The following is a 20756-nucleotide window of genomic DNA, read 5'->3' as shown; positions in this document are numbered from 1 at the left end:
GTAGGACAGTTTTTCAGTCACATATTGAAAGCTGGTGATGCGGCCATCCCTGGGCTCAAGACTCCCAGATTCTCTGTGCGTCCTGCTCGTCCATCCCGGGACATCTCCAAGCCCCTCTACACCTTTGTGCCTTTGGTTAATGATGGCACTGGCGGGTATGGTTCTGTGTCAGTCCCCCTCCGCACTGTAAACCGGTGCTTCTGATTCACCCACAGGTTATATTTACTAAAGAAACAAGTATTACTATGATGATTTTCATATTTAAGAACACTATCATAGGAAAATAGAGGGAGGTATGGTGCTTTTATGAGCCTTGTGTGGGTCATGAAAGGCATCATCTTTATAACTAGTTGAGATAACTTTGTCTACAAGTTATGAAACTAATGATCTCCTTTTCGTCGTGTTATAAGCATTTATCTCCCTGTGGCAGAACATCATCAATTCTCAGAATTCTGGGTTCAGCAGACTCACTTTACAGTGGCAAATAATATTTCAAGCAGAAGGCTGCTCCATTTATCAGATGACAAGGCAGAAGCCTCCCCAGGGAGGGAAGAGATGCTCACCGCACTCCACCCACCCCGACTGGGGGTGGACAGGGCCCCGGGAGGGTGTCTGATGGAAAACTCCCTGCGCAGGGCTTCGGACACTGGGTGTCGGAAGAAAATTATAGGAATGCAGCATTTTCCTTTCACGTGGCCCAATGCAGTTATGCTAATGCCCCTTCGGAGTTGATGTCCTAAAATCACTGTTGTAAACGGCCAGCAATGTAAGTCACATATGAGAAACGACAGTACTGGGACCACCCGTCCATTAGACAGCGAGCCAGCCACGCTGCTCTATGGGGGTACGGCTCACTGAATGAGCTCATTCATGAGCTCAAGTTACATACTTGCCTCACGGGGACTAAAAGGAATCATGCGAAATGTATTTAAAGAAGTTTACTAGTTTATAGAAATCCCGTAGTAAATCATTTGTAATCAGAGTATTGTTAGCTACCTATAGCGTTTCTCTTTAGCGTACATTATGGATTCATCTTAACAAAAGGACAATGGTAATAACATTTCCATTTTCTGAGCACCCATGATGAGCTGAATACTCTCTCATTTAATACTCCCAAGCCTTACGTTCATGGGTACTGCTATTTTTACTGTGGAACAGAGGGAGAAACAAGGATCTAAGCTGGATAAATACTTTCCCCAAAGGCTCATGCAACTAATAAGTGTCAAAATCTGGATTCAAGCCTCAGCAACCAATGCCAAAGGCCATGGTCCTGACCCCTGTGCTACACTGTTATTCTCAGACACCAACTATACGTAGTAGAGATTCACAAGAGTGGGGAGAAGGCATCTCATTTTTGTTCCATGTACTGTAGGTGCTTAAAGCACCTTATCTCCTAGGGCGCCTGGGTGGCTCAGTCGGTTAAGCGTCCAACTTCGACTCAGGTCAAGATCTCATGATCTCAGTTTGTGGATTCCAGCCCCGCATCGGCCTCTGTGCTGACAGCTCGGAACCTGGAGCCTGCTTCAGATTCTTTGTCTCTCTCCCTGTCCCTCCCCCGCTCACACACTCTCTTAAAAATAAATGAGTAAACATTTTTAAAAAAATTTTTTTTAAGGACAGGGGTTATAAAAAAAAAAAAGCATCTTATCTACTAACATCCAATGAGGTAAGTATTGTTCTTCTTTCCCACATGAAGAAATCGAGGTTCGGAGATTTTAGGCAACTTGCTGGTTAGTGGCAGAGCTAAAATCCAAACATAGACCTGTCTAGCTCCAAAGTCCATAGTTTTTCATCATACCACTTTGCCTCAAATGACTTTGTTTCTAGAGAGCAAGCAAAATTATCCCAAGTGTATTAGCCAGATGGAACAGACTTGTGCTTCAGCAGCTAATCAATCCCTAAAATCGCCATTAACGCAAAAAGTTTCCTTCTGGCCCACAAAGTCCACTGCCAATGCTATGACTCTCCAGGGAAGCTGTCTCTCTGCTAACGTGGAGAAGTTCTGCCGTCTCAACACACAGCTGCATGCTCGTCCCCAACAGAGGAGGACAATGACAGGCCACTAAAGGCCACTAAATTTACGCTGCCCCAACCGGAGCTCACCACCTGTCGAACACCCACGTTCCATATGGCCCCACCTGATGGCAGGAGTTGGGGAAGGGTAGTCTGTGCAGCCGGAAAAGAACCAGAGGAGACCCTCCAGCACAAGAAGGTGTAGGCTGCACGTCAGTAGTCCCCAGATGTGGTGGACAGAAGGCGCACCTGTTGAAAATGCAGATTCCCAGGGCTCCATTCCATATGTTGATTCAGGGAAGTCTGAGCTGGGCCCCAGGAAAGTCTGATGCACGTGGTCGGCAAACCTTTAAGGAAGCCTCATTCTGCACTGAGGCAGATCACCCTGGGGTCTATGTGACCATCAGAAATGGCCATCAGACTTGCGGTCCGGGAGTTCGAGCCCCGCGTCAGGCTCTGGGCTGATGGCTCAGAGCCTGGAGCCTGTTTCCGATTCTGTGTCTCCCTCTCTCTCTGCCCCTCCCCCGTTCATGCTCTGTCTCTCTCTGTCCCAAAAATAAATAAAAACGTTGAAAAAAAAAATTAAAAAAAAAAAAAAAGAAATGGCCATCAGAAATCGAACGCAATCTGGTGAGCACTCAAGAGGCACAGACCGCGCTAGTGGCAAGGCCTGGCTGGGAATATAGACAAAGCAAAGAAGACGATGACACAGTGCTGGCCCCCACGATCCAACAGCTGGCAGTATGGAGCCAGCCACAGAGACAGCTGACCGCAACCCAGGCCCCCAGAGCGCACACACCGTGGGGCACAGCAGCTGGGCACTGTCACTTACAAACGTAAACAGGGCCTACGTGCCCGCCCGAGGGAGCTGTCACTTTCCACCACCAGGCAAGTGTCTTACCATGATGCTTTTTTGTTTCAAATCTCCCGGGGCTCCCCAGTTACTGCTTATAAAGGAATGTCCACGCTTCCCAGCAGGGCACTGAGACCACCCACATTGCTGTCCCAGACTCACTTCCTGCCCCTCCTACCAGCCACCTCCAGACCCACACTCTATGCCGAGGCCACGCCCAGAGACCTGATCCCCATCCAGAATATGCCTCCAGACCTCTAGGCCTTTGCTCCAGGCCACTCTGTCCACAGGAATGTCCTAGGGCCTGCTGCTGGATACTCAAGACTGAGGTGAGGTGCCAGTTCTGGGCAGCCTTCCCTGGCACCTGTCCCCACCTTCCCATCCCTCCTGGGACTAATTAACCCCTCCTCAGTAAACGGAGCACTTTGCTCCAACTACAACTGTCCTTGGCCTCGAGCCCCGGACAGGACTCTTCGGGGTAATACTGAAGATACGTTAGCTTCCGTCACTACTCCAAAAATCCTGACAGCTAGTGCCCTCAGGCAAATCACCTGGACCAGCAAAGGTGCCAAGTTTCCCTGTGTCTGTTTGGAATGATACCAACCAGAGTGCACCAACGAAGGGGAAGGAAAAGAACTCGTACAGTGCTGGCCCCTAGAAGGTGCCAAATAAGCATCTGTCACCTGGATGGATGATAAAAACGTTGGGAGGAAAAACTTCCAAAGCAAGCGATTACACTGGGGAAAATCACTAGTGGTCCACTGTGTGCTTGCTTAGCCAACCTGTGAGCTGCCAGGAGGCCCCCCCAGCCTTCCTTCTTCAAACAACACCCCCCCTCCCGGCCCCTGCACCCAGCACAGGTCTCCTGCACAGGAAGTGCTCCAAGAAAGACACAGGATTGATCTGAATTGAGGCAAATGTCATCCACTCGCTGAGCAACCCACAGCTCCCAGAGGGACATCCCAGACAGGGGGCCACTCAGAGCGGGTAGTGGAGAGAGGGACTGAGGACCCCAGGGAACCTGGGCTCACAGGTGAAACAGGTAGATCACCTTCCCTCTCCACCGGCATTTCTGATTGTTGTCTTATTTCCAGAGCCCTTTCTGCAGCGCTATAAATAAAGGGTTTTCCGGATGAACTGATGTCCTGGAGGCAAGGGCCAAAAGGTGCAAGAGAGAGTATACACACTCTCCAGTTCTTTAATCTACCAATTAGGTTCTTACCTGCAAGTTTCTCTCCCCACACCTCACCCTCTGGGCTCCAGAGACTAAGGGAGACCCTGCAAAGTCTGTAACATATCCTAATCCCGTCTCTTAGGGCATGGGACCCATAACTACCACCCCATGCCCTTTGAAATGTCATCCTAAGAGTCTGCTATGAGAACCAGAGTGACGCCTCTTCCCACACATCATTCTACGCCATTCATTTGCTTCTCTGGAGACAATAGGTCACGGTAAGGGGATCGCTTCTAGGATGCAGTCACTTTTGCTCTAGTTTCCAAAGTCTGGTGCCAGACACATTGTATCTCAGCGGCTGATGGCTGTGGGACGTGGGGTTCAGCTGCCTGTTCAGATCCAGATTATACCTCCTGCTACCTGAGTGTCCTCAGGCCAGCTACTCACCCTGTCTAAATCTTGCTTTCTTTGTTTGAATGTCTTATGCACAGTAAACCCTTGAGAGCCGCGCACCGGCTGTTATTCTTCCTGAAGCAGTATAGCGAGGTGACTGAGAGTCCAGATGACGCAGAAGGACCGTCTAGATTTGGATCTCAGGGCTTCCCATATTCGCTCTGTGACTTGGGCGGTTCCTTAACCTGTCTTTGCTTCGGCCTCTTCATGCGTGAACACAAATGCCAACATACCCGCTTCGTGGAGTGTGTGTAAGGGTTAAATCTGTGTGATCATCTTCATTATTGCCTGGGACGTAATAAACCTTCAATAAATGGCACTTACTGTACTGGTGACAGCAGTAAAAGTGGAGGTAATATACTACCAACAGTGTAACACTGGCTGAGAGGCTGTTGACTGACCACCTCGTATCCACACTTCGTTTGCTCACCGAGGTCCGGTGCTGGCTTTGCAGGTACACACAAGCTCACAGAATCTGCCGGAGCCTTGGGTGGCAGGAAAATGGAGGAAGCCCACTGAAGCTCCTCCTCTCTGCTCTGCCCACACTCCATAAGTAAGAGCAAAGGGGCCTCCGGGCAAGCTTCAGAGCACTAAATGCAGCCTCAAAGCTACACATTGTACTTTGATTTTTCCTAAACACTGGGCTCCTCTAACCATTTTATTCCCTGTTCGGTTAAGCTTTCTGTGCCAGCCCTGATTTGTGTTACTCGTTACTAATTTTCTTCCCGGTGGTTTGAACTTCTTGGTCAGGGCTGCCCAAAGGACATTGCACATCTCTTGGATGGTCTATGGGGGGTTCCTGGAGGGCATGCTCTTGGGATCCTGAATCGCCAAACCTCAGCACTAAACCTGGCCTAGAGACAGAGAAGTGGTTCCCTAAGTAGAAAGGAAAAGCCTATAACCCCACAACCTCAAGGTCCAAAACTGCATTTCATTAGCACTCACTTCAAGTCTACAGGAGCATGTGGGCCTCAGGCAGTGGGGTCTTGCTCTCACTCAGAGAAAATATAATCACAGAACAGGTGCATCTACAGGTGACGTCCTCCCAGAGGCACAAGTTTGCAAAGAAGCAAGGAGTCTCCCCTCCCCCCAAAAAGGTTATTCTCTTATCCTGAGAAATAGGGTACATACAACAAGCAGAAGCAGATGATGACTTTTATCAGCTACACTGGACCCAGCTGCAGAGAAAGTGGATGCAGCTTGCCCAGAAGGATTTTCTCAACCCACTCTGCTACGGAGACCACCACCTTCATGGGCACAGGTGGGTACAAACCACTGAAATCTTGCCATCAGACCAGCGCTGGAGAAAGGAAGAACAAACCTTCCCCCAAAATCCAGCCTCTGTTATCCCACCAGAAGCTTATCTAAGAAAACAAAGGGTCATCTGTATCTATGTGCGCCTAGCCTGTCCTTCCGGAAGTCGTTATCTCTGCCTGATGATAACAGCATCTGAACATCCAAGATTCCCACCCAGGCAGTCTCACACCGATACCAAAGCTGGTCTTTGCAGGTAAAGGAGCCACAAGTTGGATCCACTGTACTGGTTCCAACTGACAGAAAATCAGGGAATCACCCCAAAACACCATCAGTGCCCAAATGTTTCCCTTTGGGTAACGGCAGAGCCCCCATTAATTAATACAAAAGGGAACTTTGGAGAAAAGAATATAAAACTGCCTGATTTTTACATAACGTTCCTTGAGGAAGCAAAAAAGCACACAAAGCAGTAATTATCACATTTTCAAAGCCACTGCACAGAGCGTCATATATCTGTAAACATCTCATAAGTGTTTTGGGGGCTATTTGAAATCTGAAAACAATATAAATATTTGCATACCATTGGACCCTTTCATTATCTGACAATTTCCAGCAACAATCAGACCAGGCAGCCTACCAGCCTACCTCACTTTATTTCAGCATTACGCACACTCACATTTACCAAACAAACGTCTGGTAAATCCTGTGCACTGAACACTATTTTATCATTTCTATCATATAATAATATAATGGAACTAGCCTATCTGCCAATCAGATCTGGCCCCATCTGATCACACAGCAATCTCTAGTTTTAATATACGTTCCAAAGGTAGAAAGATGGAGTAAGAGAAGGGAAAAGTGTTTTTTTGTTTTTCCAAATGCATCAAAACCCAACTGAAGTTCTTCTAATTCCTTCTTCGCACTGAATAACAGCAGTGTTTAGTCAGAAGCTGGGAGAGGGGGCTTGCCTGCATCTGGGGGAACTCATCACCCTTTATGATGGTGTGAATCAATACTCTGGATGAATTTAATCCCTAGTAAAGAAAAACATGCAAGAAAGGGTCTTTCTTTCCATGTGTATACCCTGGGCTGCACGAAACAGAAGTCAACTCACAGCCTCCCACCTGCCATCAATGACTCCAGGCTGGGGCAGAAATCCAGAGAGGGGCCTCCTGTTTGGAATGGCTGCATGCATGGGCTTTTCAAAAGAACCTGGCAAGTCCAGAAAGTTCATGCAACTTTAATATTTCAAATGTGTCAGAAAACAGTCATGGGCGGAGGGGCAAAGAGAACCTGACCAGCTAATGTAGGGTCAAGTGCAGGTGCCGTCGCCTGCCTGGCAAGAGATCATAGGGGGCTGTGGAGTGGGTCTGAGCTGGTGTTAAAGGCTCGGATCTGGAAAGGCAGAGACGGCGACAGCTCTCTGCTGCTTGGGCCTCGGGGGCCGGCGGGTAGCGGGTCCCTGAGGCGCCCTGGGGGTCAGACATCTCTAAAAGAGCCTGCGCCCGGAGCCCCCTCCTCTTTCCAAGATCGCTATTTCCAGGTACCAGCCGCTCGGAGCCACCAGAGGCATTTCGCTGCTATCCCCATTGGCGCCCGCCCGCACCCTAAGCGGACAAGGGCTCCGCACTGAGCTCGGGGCGTACGGATCCCGTACCTCGGGCTCCGGCCCCCGACCTCCCCAGCCTCCGCAGCAACAGTTTTCCAGCCAGAGAAGTACCGCAAACGTCTCCTGGGGGAAACGCTCACCTGAACCCCGGTCGCCAAAGCCAGGGCCAGGGCCACGGAAGGAGATCCAGCCTGGCCCTGCGCACGGCGATGGGAGATGGGCCAGGAGGAAGGACTGCAAACGTCGGGCTCAGAAGATCGCACAGAAAGAGAAACTTCCCGAGTGCGCGAGCGAGGTTGCGCTCCCGCTTCCAGGGGTGCAACCTGAGTCCCCGGGCAGCACCCGGGCAGCACCCGGCGACAAGCGCAGGCGAGGGGACCCGAGCGGCGGCCGGTCCCGCTCCCTGGCGCGATGGGGGTGGCGGGAGCGAGTCTTCGTCCGGCGTATGTGGGTCCCTCCGCGCCCAGGGTCCCTGGAAGGGGACCAGGACGGTCCCGTAGGACACATCCCGGGCACTGGGCGGGGAGGAGACCTCGAATCCAGGCCCCGAAGGGACGCGGTGGCGCAAACAAAGTTGGGGCGCAGACACGCTTGGTCCGTGGGTCCCCGCGTCCGCGCGCCCCCGCCCGCGGCGCACCACTACTTACACGAACACTCCGAAGAGCAGGGCCCGGACCCCGATCTCGATGGCCAGCTCCCGCATGGTGCGGCCGGAGCAGCTCCCGGGGAGGCGGCGGCGGCGGCTGGTGCTCTCGGCGGCTCCCGCAGCTCGACCGGCGCCGGCTCGCCAGACCCGGGGCGGCGAGGGAGGCGCGCTCCAGGCCGCGGGCGGGGGCGGGAGGCGGGCGCCGGGCGGGGGCGGGCGGGCGCTGGGGAGGGCTCGGCCCGAACCTCCCGCCGCGGGGCCCGGGGGCTCGCGGACGCCGCGCCCGCCGCTCCCCGCCCCGCGGCCCCGCGCCGAGCTGGGGGCGCCCTGGGGACTCCCCGCGCCCTGGCGCCGAGCGCCGCCTCCGCGCCCTGGCCCGGGGAGGGGAGGGGAAGCCCGGGGAAGCCCCGCCGCCGCGGCCGCCGCCGCCTCCCCTGCGCGCTCCCCGGCTCCCCCGCCAGTGGGCGGCCCCTGCGCTCCGCTCCCGGGGCAGCGCGCTCGCTGGGTCTCCGCCTGCGGCTGCTCTGCGGCTCCGGGCTCGGCCTCCGACTCCCGCTGACCGGCCTCGGGCTGCCGGCGCACGCACGCACGTGGGCAGGTGGTGGAGACGCGCCGGGGGATTCTCAGGCCCAGGCAGCCCCGGCACCCTCCGCTCCTGCGGAGCCCCGCACCCTCCCTCCCGCTTTTTTGCTCTCCCTACCCCTTGCCAACCTGAAATTCTAACCTTTATTGTCTATAAAGTTGCCCCCGCCCCCTTCCCACCACCCACCCCGAGAGCCCTAGTAGGCTTCGTTTTGCGCTCAGGAACCGCCAGCCAGGCTCCAGAGTCCTGGCACACGGACTGAGGGCAAAGGTGAGCCTGGCTCTTCACCCACCCACCAGCGCCAGGCAGCCCCTGGGGTGGGCTTCCTCCGACCCCCACCCTCAGCACCTTTGGGGCTGCAGCGCTGTGAAAAGCGAAAAGGACAGGCCATTGGGGTCAGCCATGAGCCCCTGGGGCAGTAAGACCAGGAGTGTCATCCTTAGGGTTCACAAAAGGCCAGACCTTCACCACTGGCTGCTGGCCTGGGGGTCATGACCTCAAGCCAGAGCCCAGAGGGGATTTGGCTTTGCTTTTCCCATCCCCTGTCAGGACTGCGAGTATTTCCTTTAGCTTTATTAACTTAAGCCAAATGGACATTCAAGATACAAAGCTCACACTAACCATTAGTTTGTCCCTGGGGAGACCAGATCTCATGGGTTTTAGGAGAGACCCAGCCAGGATTTTATGAGTATGAGAAATGGATTAGAGGGTAGTCCCTGGGAATGAGAAACCATATCTCAATTTTGGACAAAAGGGGGAGTAGGTGGAGAGAAGAGCTTTGGAGGAGGGCTTTGGCACCAGCAAAGGACAAACAGACCCTGTCTCCAAGGGGACACATGACAGACCTGAGATACCTAAGCCCAGACATCTCAGGGTCTAGGGACAGAGAGGCAGACAGAGGAAGAACAATCCTAGCTCTGTGTGGAAGAGGCTTCACATCAAAACCACAGGCAGTGGGGTGCCTGGGTGACTCAGTCAACGGTTAAGCATCTGACTCTTGATTTCGGCTCAGGTCATGATCTCACAGTTTTGAGATCGAGCCCCATGCCAGCACAGAGCCTGCCTGAGACACACTCTCTCTCTCTCTCCTCCTCTCTCTCTCTCTCTCTCTCTCTCTCTCTCTCTCTCTGTCTCAAAATAAATAAAAATAAATTTTTAAAAAACCCACAGAGGAATCAAATTCCTCTGATTTGCCCATCTCTGTACACCCAATGCCTGGCACACTGTGCTTGATGAGTTTTTGGCAAATTAACGAATGGACTATGTATCTCAGTTGGTATGTGGGGTGTCAGGTGTGGTGGAGAGGGAAGAACTTGGGGGAAAGAGGTATGGTTCTGTCTCCTCTGTGTCTTGGGCCTTGAACACAACTGGATTCACGCAGGTTGGCCAAGTGGTATAGGAGATCCTATAGTCAACCCAATGAATTCTAATGATCTGAGACTGGCAGGTGGCCATATTCCAGGAGGGGACACTAACAAGAGCCCATGTTATTAAAATATCCCTTGTTGGGGCGCCTGGGTGGCTCAGTCAGTTAAGCATCCGACTTCGGCTCAGGTCACAATCTCACGGTCCGTGAGTTCGAGCCCCGCATCGGGCTCTGGGCTGATGGCTCAGAGCCTGGAGCCTGCTTCCGATTCTGTGTCTCCCTCTCTCTCTGCCCCTCCCCCGTTCATGCTCTGTCTCTCTGTCTCAAAAATAAATAAACGTTAAAAAAAATTTTTTAAATAAATAAATAAAATAAAAAATAAAATATCCCTTGTTATAAGCATCCACTGAGTGCAGCCTGTGCAAAGCCGTGTGCTAGGTGTTAGGATTCATAACCTGGATAATTACGGGGAGGATGGGGAGCCAAAGAGTCGTGAAGAAACATCAAGAAGCCATGCAAAGCAGCCTTAGTAAGTCCAAAGTAGTGCTTCAGAAAACTGGATCAGTCAGAGGTCAGAAGTTAGAGTCATTCCTTTGGTCTGGGATGGCCAGGGACTAGCCTTGTAGAGGACAGTTGGTTCCTGTAAGGCAGAGTAGGAAGACACAAAGGGAAGAAATTCTGGGTGAAGGTAAGAGGGTAGATGCAGAAGGTTGGAAGAGGTTTGGAGGGCACAGTCGGTCCACCTTCCTGGAAGAGCAAAACCAAGCGTAGGTTCGTGGCAGAGACCTAGTTCTAATATCCCTGCCCACCAGAGTCTTTTACCAAGATTACAGAATTAGAATCTTTGTGCCACAGTGTGTTTATCATTTTTGCTTGTATTAGAGATGCCTTGGGAGGGAGTTTGAAGGGCATGTGATCTCATTGCTGTAGTCATTAAGAAGTGACTCTGAAACACATCTAAAAAGCTGCCCAGTTCAACTTCCTGTCTGATTGCCTGAATCTATTCTCTTGGTTCTTCTTCTCTCCGTTCTGTCTGCACTGTATTGGCTTCAGTCTCAGGTTCCTGGTAGTTGCAAGTTGGCTGCAAGAATCCCAGCTTTGCAGGCTCAGAGTCAAATCTGGCGGGAACGACCTTGATCTTGATCCCAGAGCTCCCAGCCAAAGTGTCATTGAATGTCAGTGGCACTGCTGGACATGAATCCATCACTGTGGCCAGGGAATCCTGATGGACTGACTGTCTCAAGCCTGGGTCACATGCTTGATCCCTAAGCAGGGAATGAAACCTTCACCCAAAGCCTCACAAATAGGGGCTGATACTTTGGAGTAGGGAAATTGTTTGACGTGTAGCAAACAAACAAGGGCCAGGACACCCCCAGGCAGACTGAAGACAACTGGCATGTACCCCACCCCCCACCACCGAATTCTTGTCTACGCCCAAGGTCTTTCACCAGTGAATGAGTTATGCTGGGCGCTCCCTGGTAAGACAGCACCGCTTTGTCAACACAAATTTGCAAGACTTTAAACAAAGCTGTGATGTCACCCAAGGCTTGCCGTTTGCTGTCCAGTCTCTTCCCCTCTTCCTTCTTTACTCCGGTCAGCAAGCCTGTCATCTGCCCTAACGATGTCCCTTTTCATTTACCAGATTTGGCTTCCAGGGAAAGCTCTAGCCTTCTTTACTGTATAAACCTGGATCAGGATATTTTGTGGGCTCTCTCTCACGGAAGAGTTTCTAATTTAAGAGAGGTCACTCTTGAAGGGCAGGCGGGTTCTCTTCCCACTGAAAGGGGACTGAAGAGGACATTCTTGGTGTCCCAAATCCCACAGAGCAGACAGCCACTTCCACGGGTGTGGAGGTGGTCGGCTCCAGAAGCGGTGCAGCTGTAAACGCGTGCCAAATAACAGAGCTCTCCAGAAGTGCCGTATTGCTACCCCAGCAGATAAATGAATTGACGAGGGAGCGAAGAAATGAAAGCAGGGTAGATAAAGCACTCCAGCCAGATCACCCAGGTGTCCAACTCGGCAGCTCCCACTGGGTCTTTGTAAGACTCCTGTGGAATGTGACGCGTTCCCCAGGGAAGGAATCAGGGGTCAGAGCTTCAGCAAGCTCAGAGACTTGAGCAGTCGCTAGAGTCTCACCCAGTCATCAGAAATGACATAAACATGTCCATCCCTTGTGGAGACATAATGAGCACCATAGCTGTAATGCGTGAGACTGATCTTTGAAAACTCACATCAGAATGTAAACACTCAAATGACTGCAGCTTCCCCCAGTGCTTCTGTGGTTGCACACATTTTCCAAGTGCCACTCTGGGAAAATCTCTCATATTTTATGCCAAGCTTATGAGCATGCCAAGAAAGTCCCCGTCATCCCTCCATAATCATGCCTCTGCTGTTGGATATTTTTTTGATCCTCAGACAGCATTGTACAGTATGGTGATCCCATATTGACCAGACTTTCAGCTATTTCCGAAAACCAAAGCCACCTTTGGAGAACGGAACTTTGCAACGATTTCTTATAATCTCATTTCCAAAAGGTACACGTTGTATCTCAATGACACCCATCTAAGTGCTCTAAGAGCGTCACCTGGCAACAGGCGGCCAGCATGGTGACCCTTAACCTCCGAGACCCACACATTCAGGCTTTCCACCATGATTGCCTGGTACAAACTTGCTGATGTGCCTAAAACACCAAAATCCAAGAGAAATTTCAAGAGAGGTCATCAAGTTCAGCCTTGTCCATGAATGTCTTCCTAAATAGTTAATAAATATCTGTCTTCTTGAACACCTCCAGGGATGTGGAACTCACTGCTCATTCCATTTTTGGAGAGATTTGTTGTTGTTGTTGTTGTTGTTGTTGTTGTTGTTGTTGTTTAAGGAGAAACAGGTTTGTCTGTAGCCTATATCCCTAGGTCCAAGTTGTGTTTTATGGGCCACAGAGTATATTTAATGCCTATTCTTCTACATTGTAACAGTCCTTTAATTATTCTGTGACTGGAAAGAAATGGAGACATGGAGACGGAGTGGGATGAGGGAGGGAAAGAGAGAGACAGAAAGAGAGAGAAGCTTCTCTTTTCCCAACTAAGCATTCTCGGTTCGTTCACCTTTTCAAGTTGTAGTATTTATAAGACCTTTGAGGATATATCACTATAGATAACACACTGAAGTACATTAAGCCAAATTCTACCTAATATAAAACAACTTTCCTGATTCTGGGAAACGTATAAAGTACATTGAACATGATTTAACCCCTTCATGTCTTTAGACTAGCTGTTATTCCATCCAAGGAGAAAAACGTATGAATTTATAACATTTTCAGGAAAATAAAAATGTTCTTTCACTTCTTAGAAGAGGATTTAAGCTAGGAACTTTCTTTTCCCTGCAGGACTTTGTCTATTATGTTCAAATTCATCATGTGAAAAATCAGAATATCGCTACCTTTACTTCATCCAAAGAGAAATCTTTGTGCGGGGGCCACCAGCAGGATTCTCACTGACGTAGATGCTGTGGCACAAGTGAGAATTCTGGAATATGAGTGCAAGAAAACAAATTGAAGATGAAGAAACCTATGTACTCAGTGCATAGCTGCTTCTTCTCTCTTGCTCATCAGAAGTTCTGGGCCTTGCCAAGACCCCAGGAGTCAGGGGCAGGGCCAGGGGCAGGACCAGAACTCAAGTCCCTCACTCACAGTCCTGTGCCCTTCTGATGACACCTGCCTGAATCCTGGATGAAATCATATTGTGGTTTTGATTTCCGGTTTTTTGATGGCTCATGATGTTGAACATCTCTTCATGTATGTCTGGGTCATTCTGCCACCTTCTTTTGTAAAGTACCTATGCGTGTCTGTTGCCTATTTTTAAACTTGGGTTCTTCCTTTTGATTATTGATTTGAAGCAATTTTTAATATAGGCTGAATGTTAGTCCCTCGTTAGTTATACATGTTACAAGTATCTTCTCTTCATCTGTGCCTAAACTGTGCATTTTCTTAGCAGTACCTTTCGAAGAGTGCACATTATTAGTTTTGACAGAGACCCGCTTATCAATTTCCTCTTTTAGGGTTATTCCTTTTGTACCCAAAGAAATCTTTGCCTATTCCACATCTGTGAAGATTTTCTCCTACGTTCTCCTCCAGAAGCTTTATAATACTGCCTTTTATATTTAGATCTATATTCTATCTCAAATTAATTTTTGTACGTGCCAAGGAGCAGGGGTTGAGGTTCTTTTTCCCCTTAGGCTATCTGGTTGCTCCAGCATTGTTTGTACAGAATACTGCCTTTGCACATTGAATTGCCTTGGCAGCTTTGTCAAGAACTGATGATTTGTGTGGGCCCCCTTGGTTCTTTTCATTTTCATTTTCTCCATGTCTTCTATCTCCTTGGGGTCTTTGCTCTGTGCTAGCCAAGCCCAAGGGACGTGTGCAAATGCTCATAGCAGACTGATTCACAATAACCCAACACTGAGAACAACCCAAATGTTCATTAACAGGAGAATGGATAAATTGTGGCATGTTCACGCGAGGGAATATTCATGATTCAATAAAAAGGAAGGGGCTACTGATCCATGCAAACACACGAGTAAGTCTCAAAAGCATAATTTTGAGCAGAAGAAACCAGACATAAAAGAGAGAGCATACCATAGGATTCCATTTATATGAGCTTCTAGAATAGGTGGTTCTATTCTCCACCTGGTGGTTACCTCTGGGTAGAGGCAAGAAAGAGGCACAAGGGAACTTTCTGAGGTATTACATTCTATACTTAACCAAAATGCTGGACACATGGGTGCATACAACTGTCAGTATCCATCCAACTGTATGCTTTAAGTCCGTGTACTTATTTAATCGTGGGTATGTTACAGCCCAGTTGTTTTGTTTTGTTTTGTTTTGTTTTAAGTGGAAGACCAAAGAAAAACAACAGGTCACAGGATGTGGAGGAAATTCTCCATGGGAACCCTCAAGCAAACCATGCCAACCCCTTCATTTGTCCAAGTGTGCTGCCTGCCATGGGGTCAGATGCACTCAGCAAACCCTGCAAAGGTTGTGTCTTGAAGACCCAAACGGCAATGTCACTTCTAGGAAATCTCTGGAAGCTGCTCAAATGCTCCTTGCAAGGAGGCACTCAGATAACAGTAAAAGTTGTTTCCTCCCCACTGCTGATCAGATCGGACCAGTGAGCTCACTACTCCCCCGGCATTCTTTGGGGAAAACTCCTCATTTATTTTCAAGCTCTTAGCCCCCAGAGCCAGAAATCCTCGTCCTGGTATCTTCCCGTGCTGGCCGCCTTTCTACCTTCAGAGGGGGGCATGGACAGCACAGCTCCACCACCGTCTTCTCCGGTCCAGGGAATCCACCTGTCCACCTCATTGGTCCTTTTCCCACAACGCCACCTCTGCTTTGTCACTGCTGCAGAAATATGCGCCAATGGAAAGAAAAATGTTCTCTAAATACCCAGGTGCTCCAGGTCATTAACTACTATCCTGGGAATGGAGTCAGTCGCAGGGCTCACTCCGCAAGGGCCAGCGGAAGAGGTGCCTGCACGGGATGACGGGGGAGGCAGGCAGGGCCTCTGACCCTTATCAGCCCTTGCTGAGGGCTGTCATTTCAGGTTCCAGCTTAATTCGTGCAGCAATGAAGTTTTTTCCTCTTCAAAGATCCCCTTTGGAAGAGCAAAGTCTCCCAGGTGAACTCACACGTTAGGCTATTTGTGAACAAAGATGTCTTCTTTTTCATCTGTCAGTCTGCTATTTACAGCACACTGCCCCTGCCCCTTACACCGACTCCTTTGATCCTCAGCATGAGCTTATGGGGAACAGAATGTTTTGGGGTTGTTGTTGTTATTGTTGTTGTTATATCCACCCTTATTTTTGGGGAAGATAAAGCTCAGACAGTTCCATGGCTCACCCAGACCATCTAGATGGTAAGGCACAGAGTAGAAGCAAAGGGCCTCTTCCAATTAAAGTTCAGTGCCCTTCCTGGCATGACACGCCCCTGGCCTGCCCTCTCCAGGGATTGATTGACCGCTAGGAGAGCAGACGTGGAACCCAGGACCCTTGCCTGGGGAAGGGAGGAAGGGTGCCTGGGGTGGAGTATTGGGGCATGAGTAGTAGGGGTTGATGATGGGAAGGAAGGGGCGATGAAGCCCACCTCACCTTCACCTTCCCCACAGGTTGGCATATCTGTTCTCAGAGAACCTTGCATATGCCAGGTACTCAGAACATGCTTGTAGCTGAAACTACATCAAGTCTTCAAGGTCAACAGGTGCATCAATTCTGATTCCTCTAACAGCAATTGGTAGAAAACCCCACTCAAGTTGACCAGGATGATGGTATCCAGAGGGGAATTCTGGAATCAGGCTCAACGTTCTGGATCAAGAACTCAACGTATGAAGCCTCGATGTCTTTGGCACTAGCACTCAATGCTACATTTCTATTGCTTTCATGCTCAGATTCTTCTTTGTGTGCAAATTGACTGATAGCTCCAACTTACAGCCTCTCAGTTTCACGTTCAGCAGAGATAAAAGAGAAAGTGTGTGTGTGTGTGTGTGTGTGTGTGTGTGTGTGTGCAATTCAATAGCTCCTGTAAAAATCCTGACATTTGCTCTGATCAGACCAGTATAGGTCATGTGACCATTGTGGCTGAGGATTTGGGGTATAATTATGCTGACTGGGATCACTCTGGGTCATAGACCCATCTCTCAAACCAAGAGGATTGAGAATGGAAAAAGGATTAATGCCCTAAACTAAAGTCAGTTACTTTGGGTGCACAGATATTGGGAAGATAAATACCATATGCCCACCACACAAGATGCCGGCCACATGGATCTCACTAGAAGATAATCACTATTACTAAGGGACCGTTTTTTACATTTGCTGCTATGTCCCCTTGAAAAATACCTGGCCCAGAGTTGCTACTCAGTAAATATTAGTATTTGTCGTATGAACAAATGAGTGAATGAAACGTTAAGCATTAGGGGAATCTGCTAACAATGGTATTACGTGATTTTGTCTTGCTCGTCTCTTCCTTCATCCAAACAAGATTTTAGGAAAGAGTTGGGTCCACAACTACACCCAGCAGCTATACCTGTCTCACCTGTCTCAAAGCCCATTTGCCACTTGAGCTTAAAGGAGACAACACGTTATTGTCTAGCATGCTATAGGTGACATTGATGAGTTTTACAAGTTAGCATATGTATATATATACATATATATACATATACATACATATATATGTATGCATATTGCATTTGGAACTTAGCTTCTAAAAACAGTCTTCCCGCTCTTCATTCTCCCTCAAAGAGATTAGAAGAGTCTACTGCAGGTGGATAATGTGTTTGGAACAGCGATGGATAGATAAACATAGGCCATGACCCAGTGGCCCCAGACAACTCTCTGCCTGTGACCACAGCACAGTCGTCAGGATTTCCAGAGCTATTGCCCTATATATGTACAGTCTTTTCAGACATGGAACATAAAACTATCTCCGTCCTGAGAACAAAGGTTGCCTTATCTGCCTTTCTACTAACTTCTCCAGATGTGACTCCCAAAGCTATAAAGTTCCCTAATAATGCTGGGATTTTAGTGGGTACGTGAAACTCCCACAAACTGTTTGCAAAGTGTGGGGTATATGTTTATTTTTCTATAAGGGTACATAATTTTTACCTGACTCTCAGAAAGCTGGCATCTCACCATTACACAGATCCTGAGGATTAAGTTGAGATGGAGGAAAGCAGAAGTAAGATTTGGGCAAATCAGGCACCACTGCCATTGTATGATGCCCCGAGGCAAGCTTTGGCTACTACCACTGACACTTGGACTCCCCAGTTACATGGGCCACTACCTTCCTGGTTTTGCTTAAGGCGGCTTCATTGGGATTTTTTTCTGTCATTGAGACCTGACTGAATCCTTATATCTAATATGTCAATCACAGGGTGTTTACCAACTATCTGCCACGTGCCAAACACCATTGAGGGATATGTGGGGGACACAGAAGGTATAGAGGCCACGAGGGTTTAGCTAGGGAAGCAAGATCACCCCTCACAAAGCAAGAAGCTGATGACTAAAGTGCACGCTGGGGAAAATAGTTGAAAGTGGCCATTCTGTCTGTCCACCCCCCAGCCATAGAATAAAATTCCATTCCAGAATGACTCCATCCCTCCTTGGCCTCTAGTGATCGTGTGCACGACCAGGAGTCGTCAGCACAGGACAGTAGGAGAGAGTGGTGTCGCCGGGACAAAGCTGGCCCCTTCCCATTTTACCTGAACCTCATCTCCTCATTCAATTCACAGGTCTGTTGTATAACTTTCCAGGACACGAGATGTTCTGACACTTGAGTAATAAGTGATATTCACAAGATGTTTTCCCCGTCTCTATGCAAAGGGTGCTAATGAAAATGGGTGCCATATCTCCCCTCTTCCCAACCTTTGTCCAAGTAGTAAGATGATAGTCCTCCTTCTCTTTTAAGTTAAATTACATCATTAGATATAAACACCAACAACTCTTTAATCTATGCAGGGAAAAGCAATATGGAGATGCCCGCAACCCAGAAGGTTTTCTTTGATCTTGTCCTAGTAAGTTGAAGCAGGTCTACAAAGGTCCCAGCTGTCCCAGCAGGAAGGGTAGCCAAATATCACTGTAACCACCAAAGGTCATCTCTAAAGGAGGGCCCTTGGGGAATGGGTGGCCAGGTGAGCAGACCAGCCACTGGTCACTAACAGAAACACCTCACAGGGGGTGTACCTGTACCAGCAAAAACTACCCTGTTGTTTTTATTGTAAACACTTACAGTTCCAAAGAATTATTGGTAACAGATAAAAATTAGAGGAAACTGGACCTCTGTGGGAGACAGACACTATACATCTGACACGTGGAATGGTTTGTTTTTAAAAAGTGGAAACATCATTGTACACAATTCTTTACCAGTGTTTGCCAACGCCTACCAGCGTTATGTAGACAGAAAGACACTCTGTTCCCAGGAGAGAAAGTCCCTCACCTTAGCCTTTTGTCACCTGTGCCATTAGGAGCAGTTAATAAACTCGTGGAGTGAAGGAGGAAGAGCATACCCTTTGCAATTAGGCTCACTGGGGATGTAGTTTTGATGAAATCTTTGGAATGGGTCAGACCTAGGTTTGAACCTCAGCTCTGCCCCTCCTTTGCTGTGTGACCTTGGGCAAGTGACCTAACCTGTCTGTGCTACGGCCTTTAGAAAATGGTGATGGTAGGGGTGCCTGGGTGGCTCGGTCGGTTAAGTGTCCGACTTCGGCTCAGGTCATGACCTCACAGTTTATGAGTTCAGCCCCACATCGGGCTCTGTGCTGACCGCTTAGAGCCTGAAGCCTACTTCGGATTCTGTCTCTCCCTCTCTCTCTCTGACCCTCTCCCACTCATACTCTGTCTCTGTCTGTCTCTCTCTCGAGAATAAACATTTAAAAAAATTCAAAAGAAAAAAAAAGAAAATGGTGATGGTAATTATAGGCGCCTCGTGGAGCATTTGGGGGGCCCAGTGAGATGAACCATGTGGGCGCTGAGTGACGTGGATGGCACGTGGCCTCTGGGAAAATCTGCAGGTATTGCAGGCTGAAGGTCAGGGAGGGGCTGCGTGCCGGAATGTGGGGGGTTGAAACCTGGCTCTGCTTCAGGGGCTGTAGTCAAATGGGTATTGTTTTCAAATATGTTTTAACCACTTCAAAAGCCGTAATAAAGAAGAACATACACCTGCCTGGGTGACATACTAAATCTTAACACATCTAAGACTGCCAGTGCGCGAACGGGTACAGGCACATAAGCTCATTTTTGTGCAAACTTTGGGGGAAAAAAACCCTATCTCCCATCTCTCCATAGGCCTGACCCTCGCGTGAAGGTGGCCGCGATTAGGAGTGCTGCCCTCCGTGCTGGTCGTCTTACAGATTCTGGGCTCTGTACATTCCTTTGCATCAAATGCACAAGCGAGGACACCACTGTCGGCCCAGTGCATGCCCTTGTCACTTTGAAGCAGTCTGCTGTGCAGCGACAGGTGAACGTATGGGCCTTCACACCACGCAAACTGGGCAGCCGTCCCATCGAGAGAACACTGGGTGCTGGTGGTAGGTTTCTATTTTTCCAAAAGCTTCTATGGCTTCTTGCTTGACTAAGATTCCTGCGATGGAAGTGGTGCTGGTCCTAAAGCTTGGGAGCTTCCAGGGTGACACCTGAAACTGGCCCCTATACACAGAGGGCTGGGAGAGACAGAAGGAAGAGGCAGGCCACTCCAGGTTGATGGGTGGCAGGTGTAATGAACAAAGGAACTTACATACGGGCTTGTCTTGGCTGCAGGAAGATGAGCAGATCTCCAGACCTGCCCGTCAGGATCTTGAGAGTTTATATAGAGGCCTGAACTGGGTTCAGGCACATATGCTGTTTCTCTCAAGGCTGTGTTCTTGAGAATGGATCCCGCTGTGAGGATGGCAGTCAGATCGTGCATTCCAAGGACAGGCGAGGGGGTGAGGAGCCTTCTAGGTCCAGCTCTTGGGAGAGCCTGAGGTCACGTCCTCTCGACGACCTTCCCCAACAAGTGGTTGTTAGCTCTTGGTAATGACTCAGTTCTGAAAACAAGTACTGCCCATCTCATGCTTCTGGAAGTTTAACTGAAGAATATGTACTGCGATTGCACAGTGAGATCTTCAAATTAACTATGTACCTGTGTGAAAATAGAATTTTGTCTTTTCCATGCAATCCCAACAACACAGGGTGAAAATGGGAAGCTGAGAGGAACACGAGGCAGCACCTAATGGTCGTAATGCTTGGTCTGGGCTCCTCCAGAGGCCAACCCAAGACAAGGG

General features: G+C 49.3%; 1 protein-coding gene across 2 annotated transcripts in view; it reads right to left on the bottom strand.

Annotated features, from left to right (window-relative positions):
* The window catches only part of PLPP4 (phospholipid phosphatase 4), a 128758-nt gene extending 120603 nt beyond the window's left edge, over positions 1–8155 (bottom strand). The window contains exon 1 of one of the 2 annotated variants that reach the window (XM_023241015.2): positions 8004–8155. In XM_023241015.2, the coding sequence (XP_023096783.1) occupies positions 8004–8059 (56 nt within the window). In that variant the 5' untranslated portion in view covers positions 8060–8155. The remainder of the gene's footprint in view (positions 1–8003) is intronic. The other variant, XM_023241012.2, reaches the window with a different exon arrangement.
* Positions 8156–20756: the final 12601 nt, after the last annotated feature.

Source organism: Felis catus, chromosome D2 (assembly GCF_018350175.1).
Source record: "Felis catus isolate Fca126 chromosome D2, F.catus_Fca126_mat1.0, whole genome shotgun sequence".
In the NCBI taxonomy this organism is placed as follows: domain Eukaryota; kingdom Metazoa; phylum Chordata; class Mammalia; order Carnivora; family Felidae; genus Felis; species Felis catus.
Note: the sequence above shows the minus strand (reverse complement) of the source record. Positions and strands in the feature narration are given on the sequence as shown.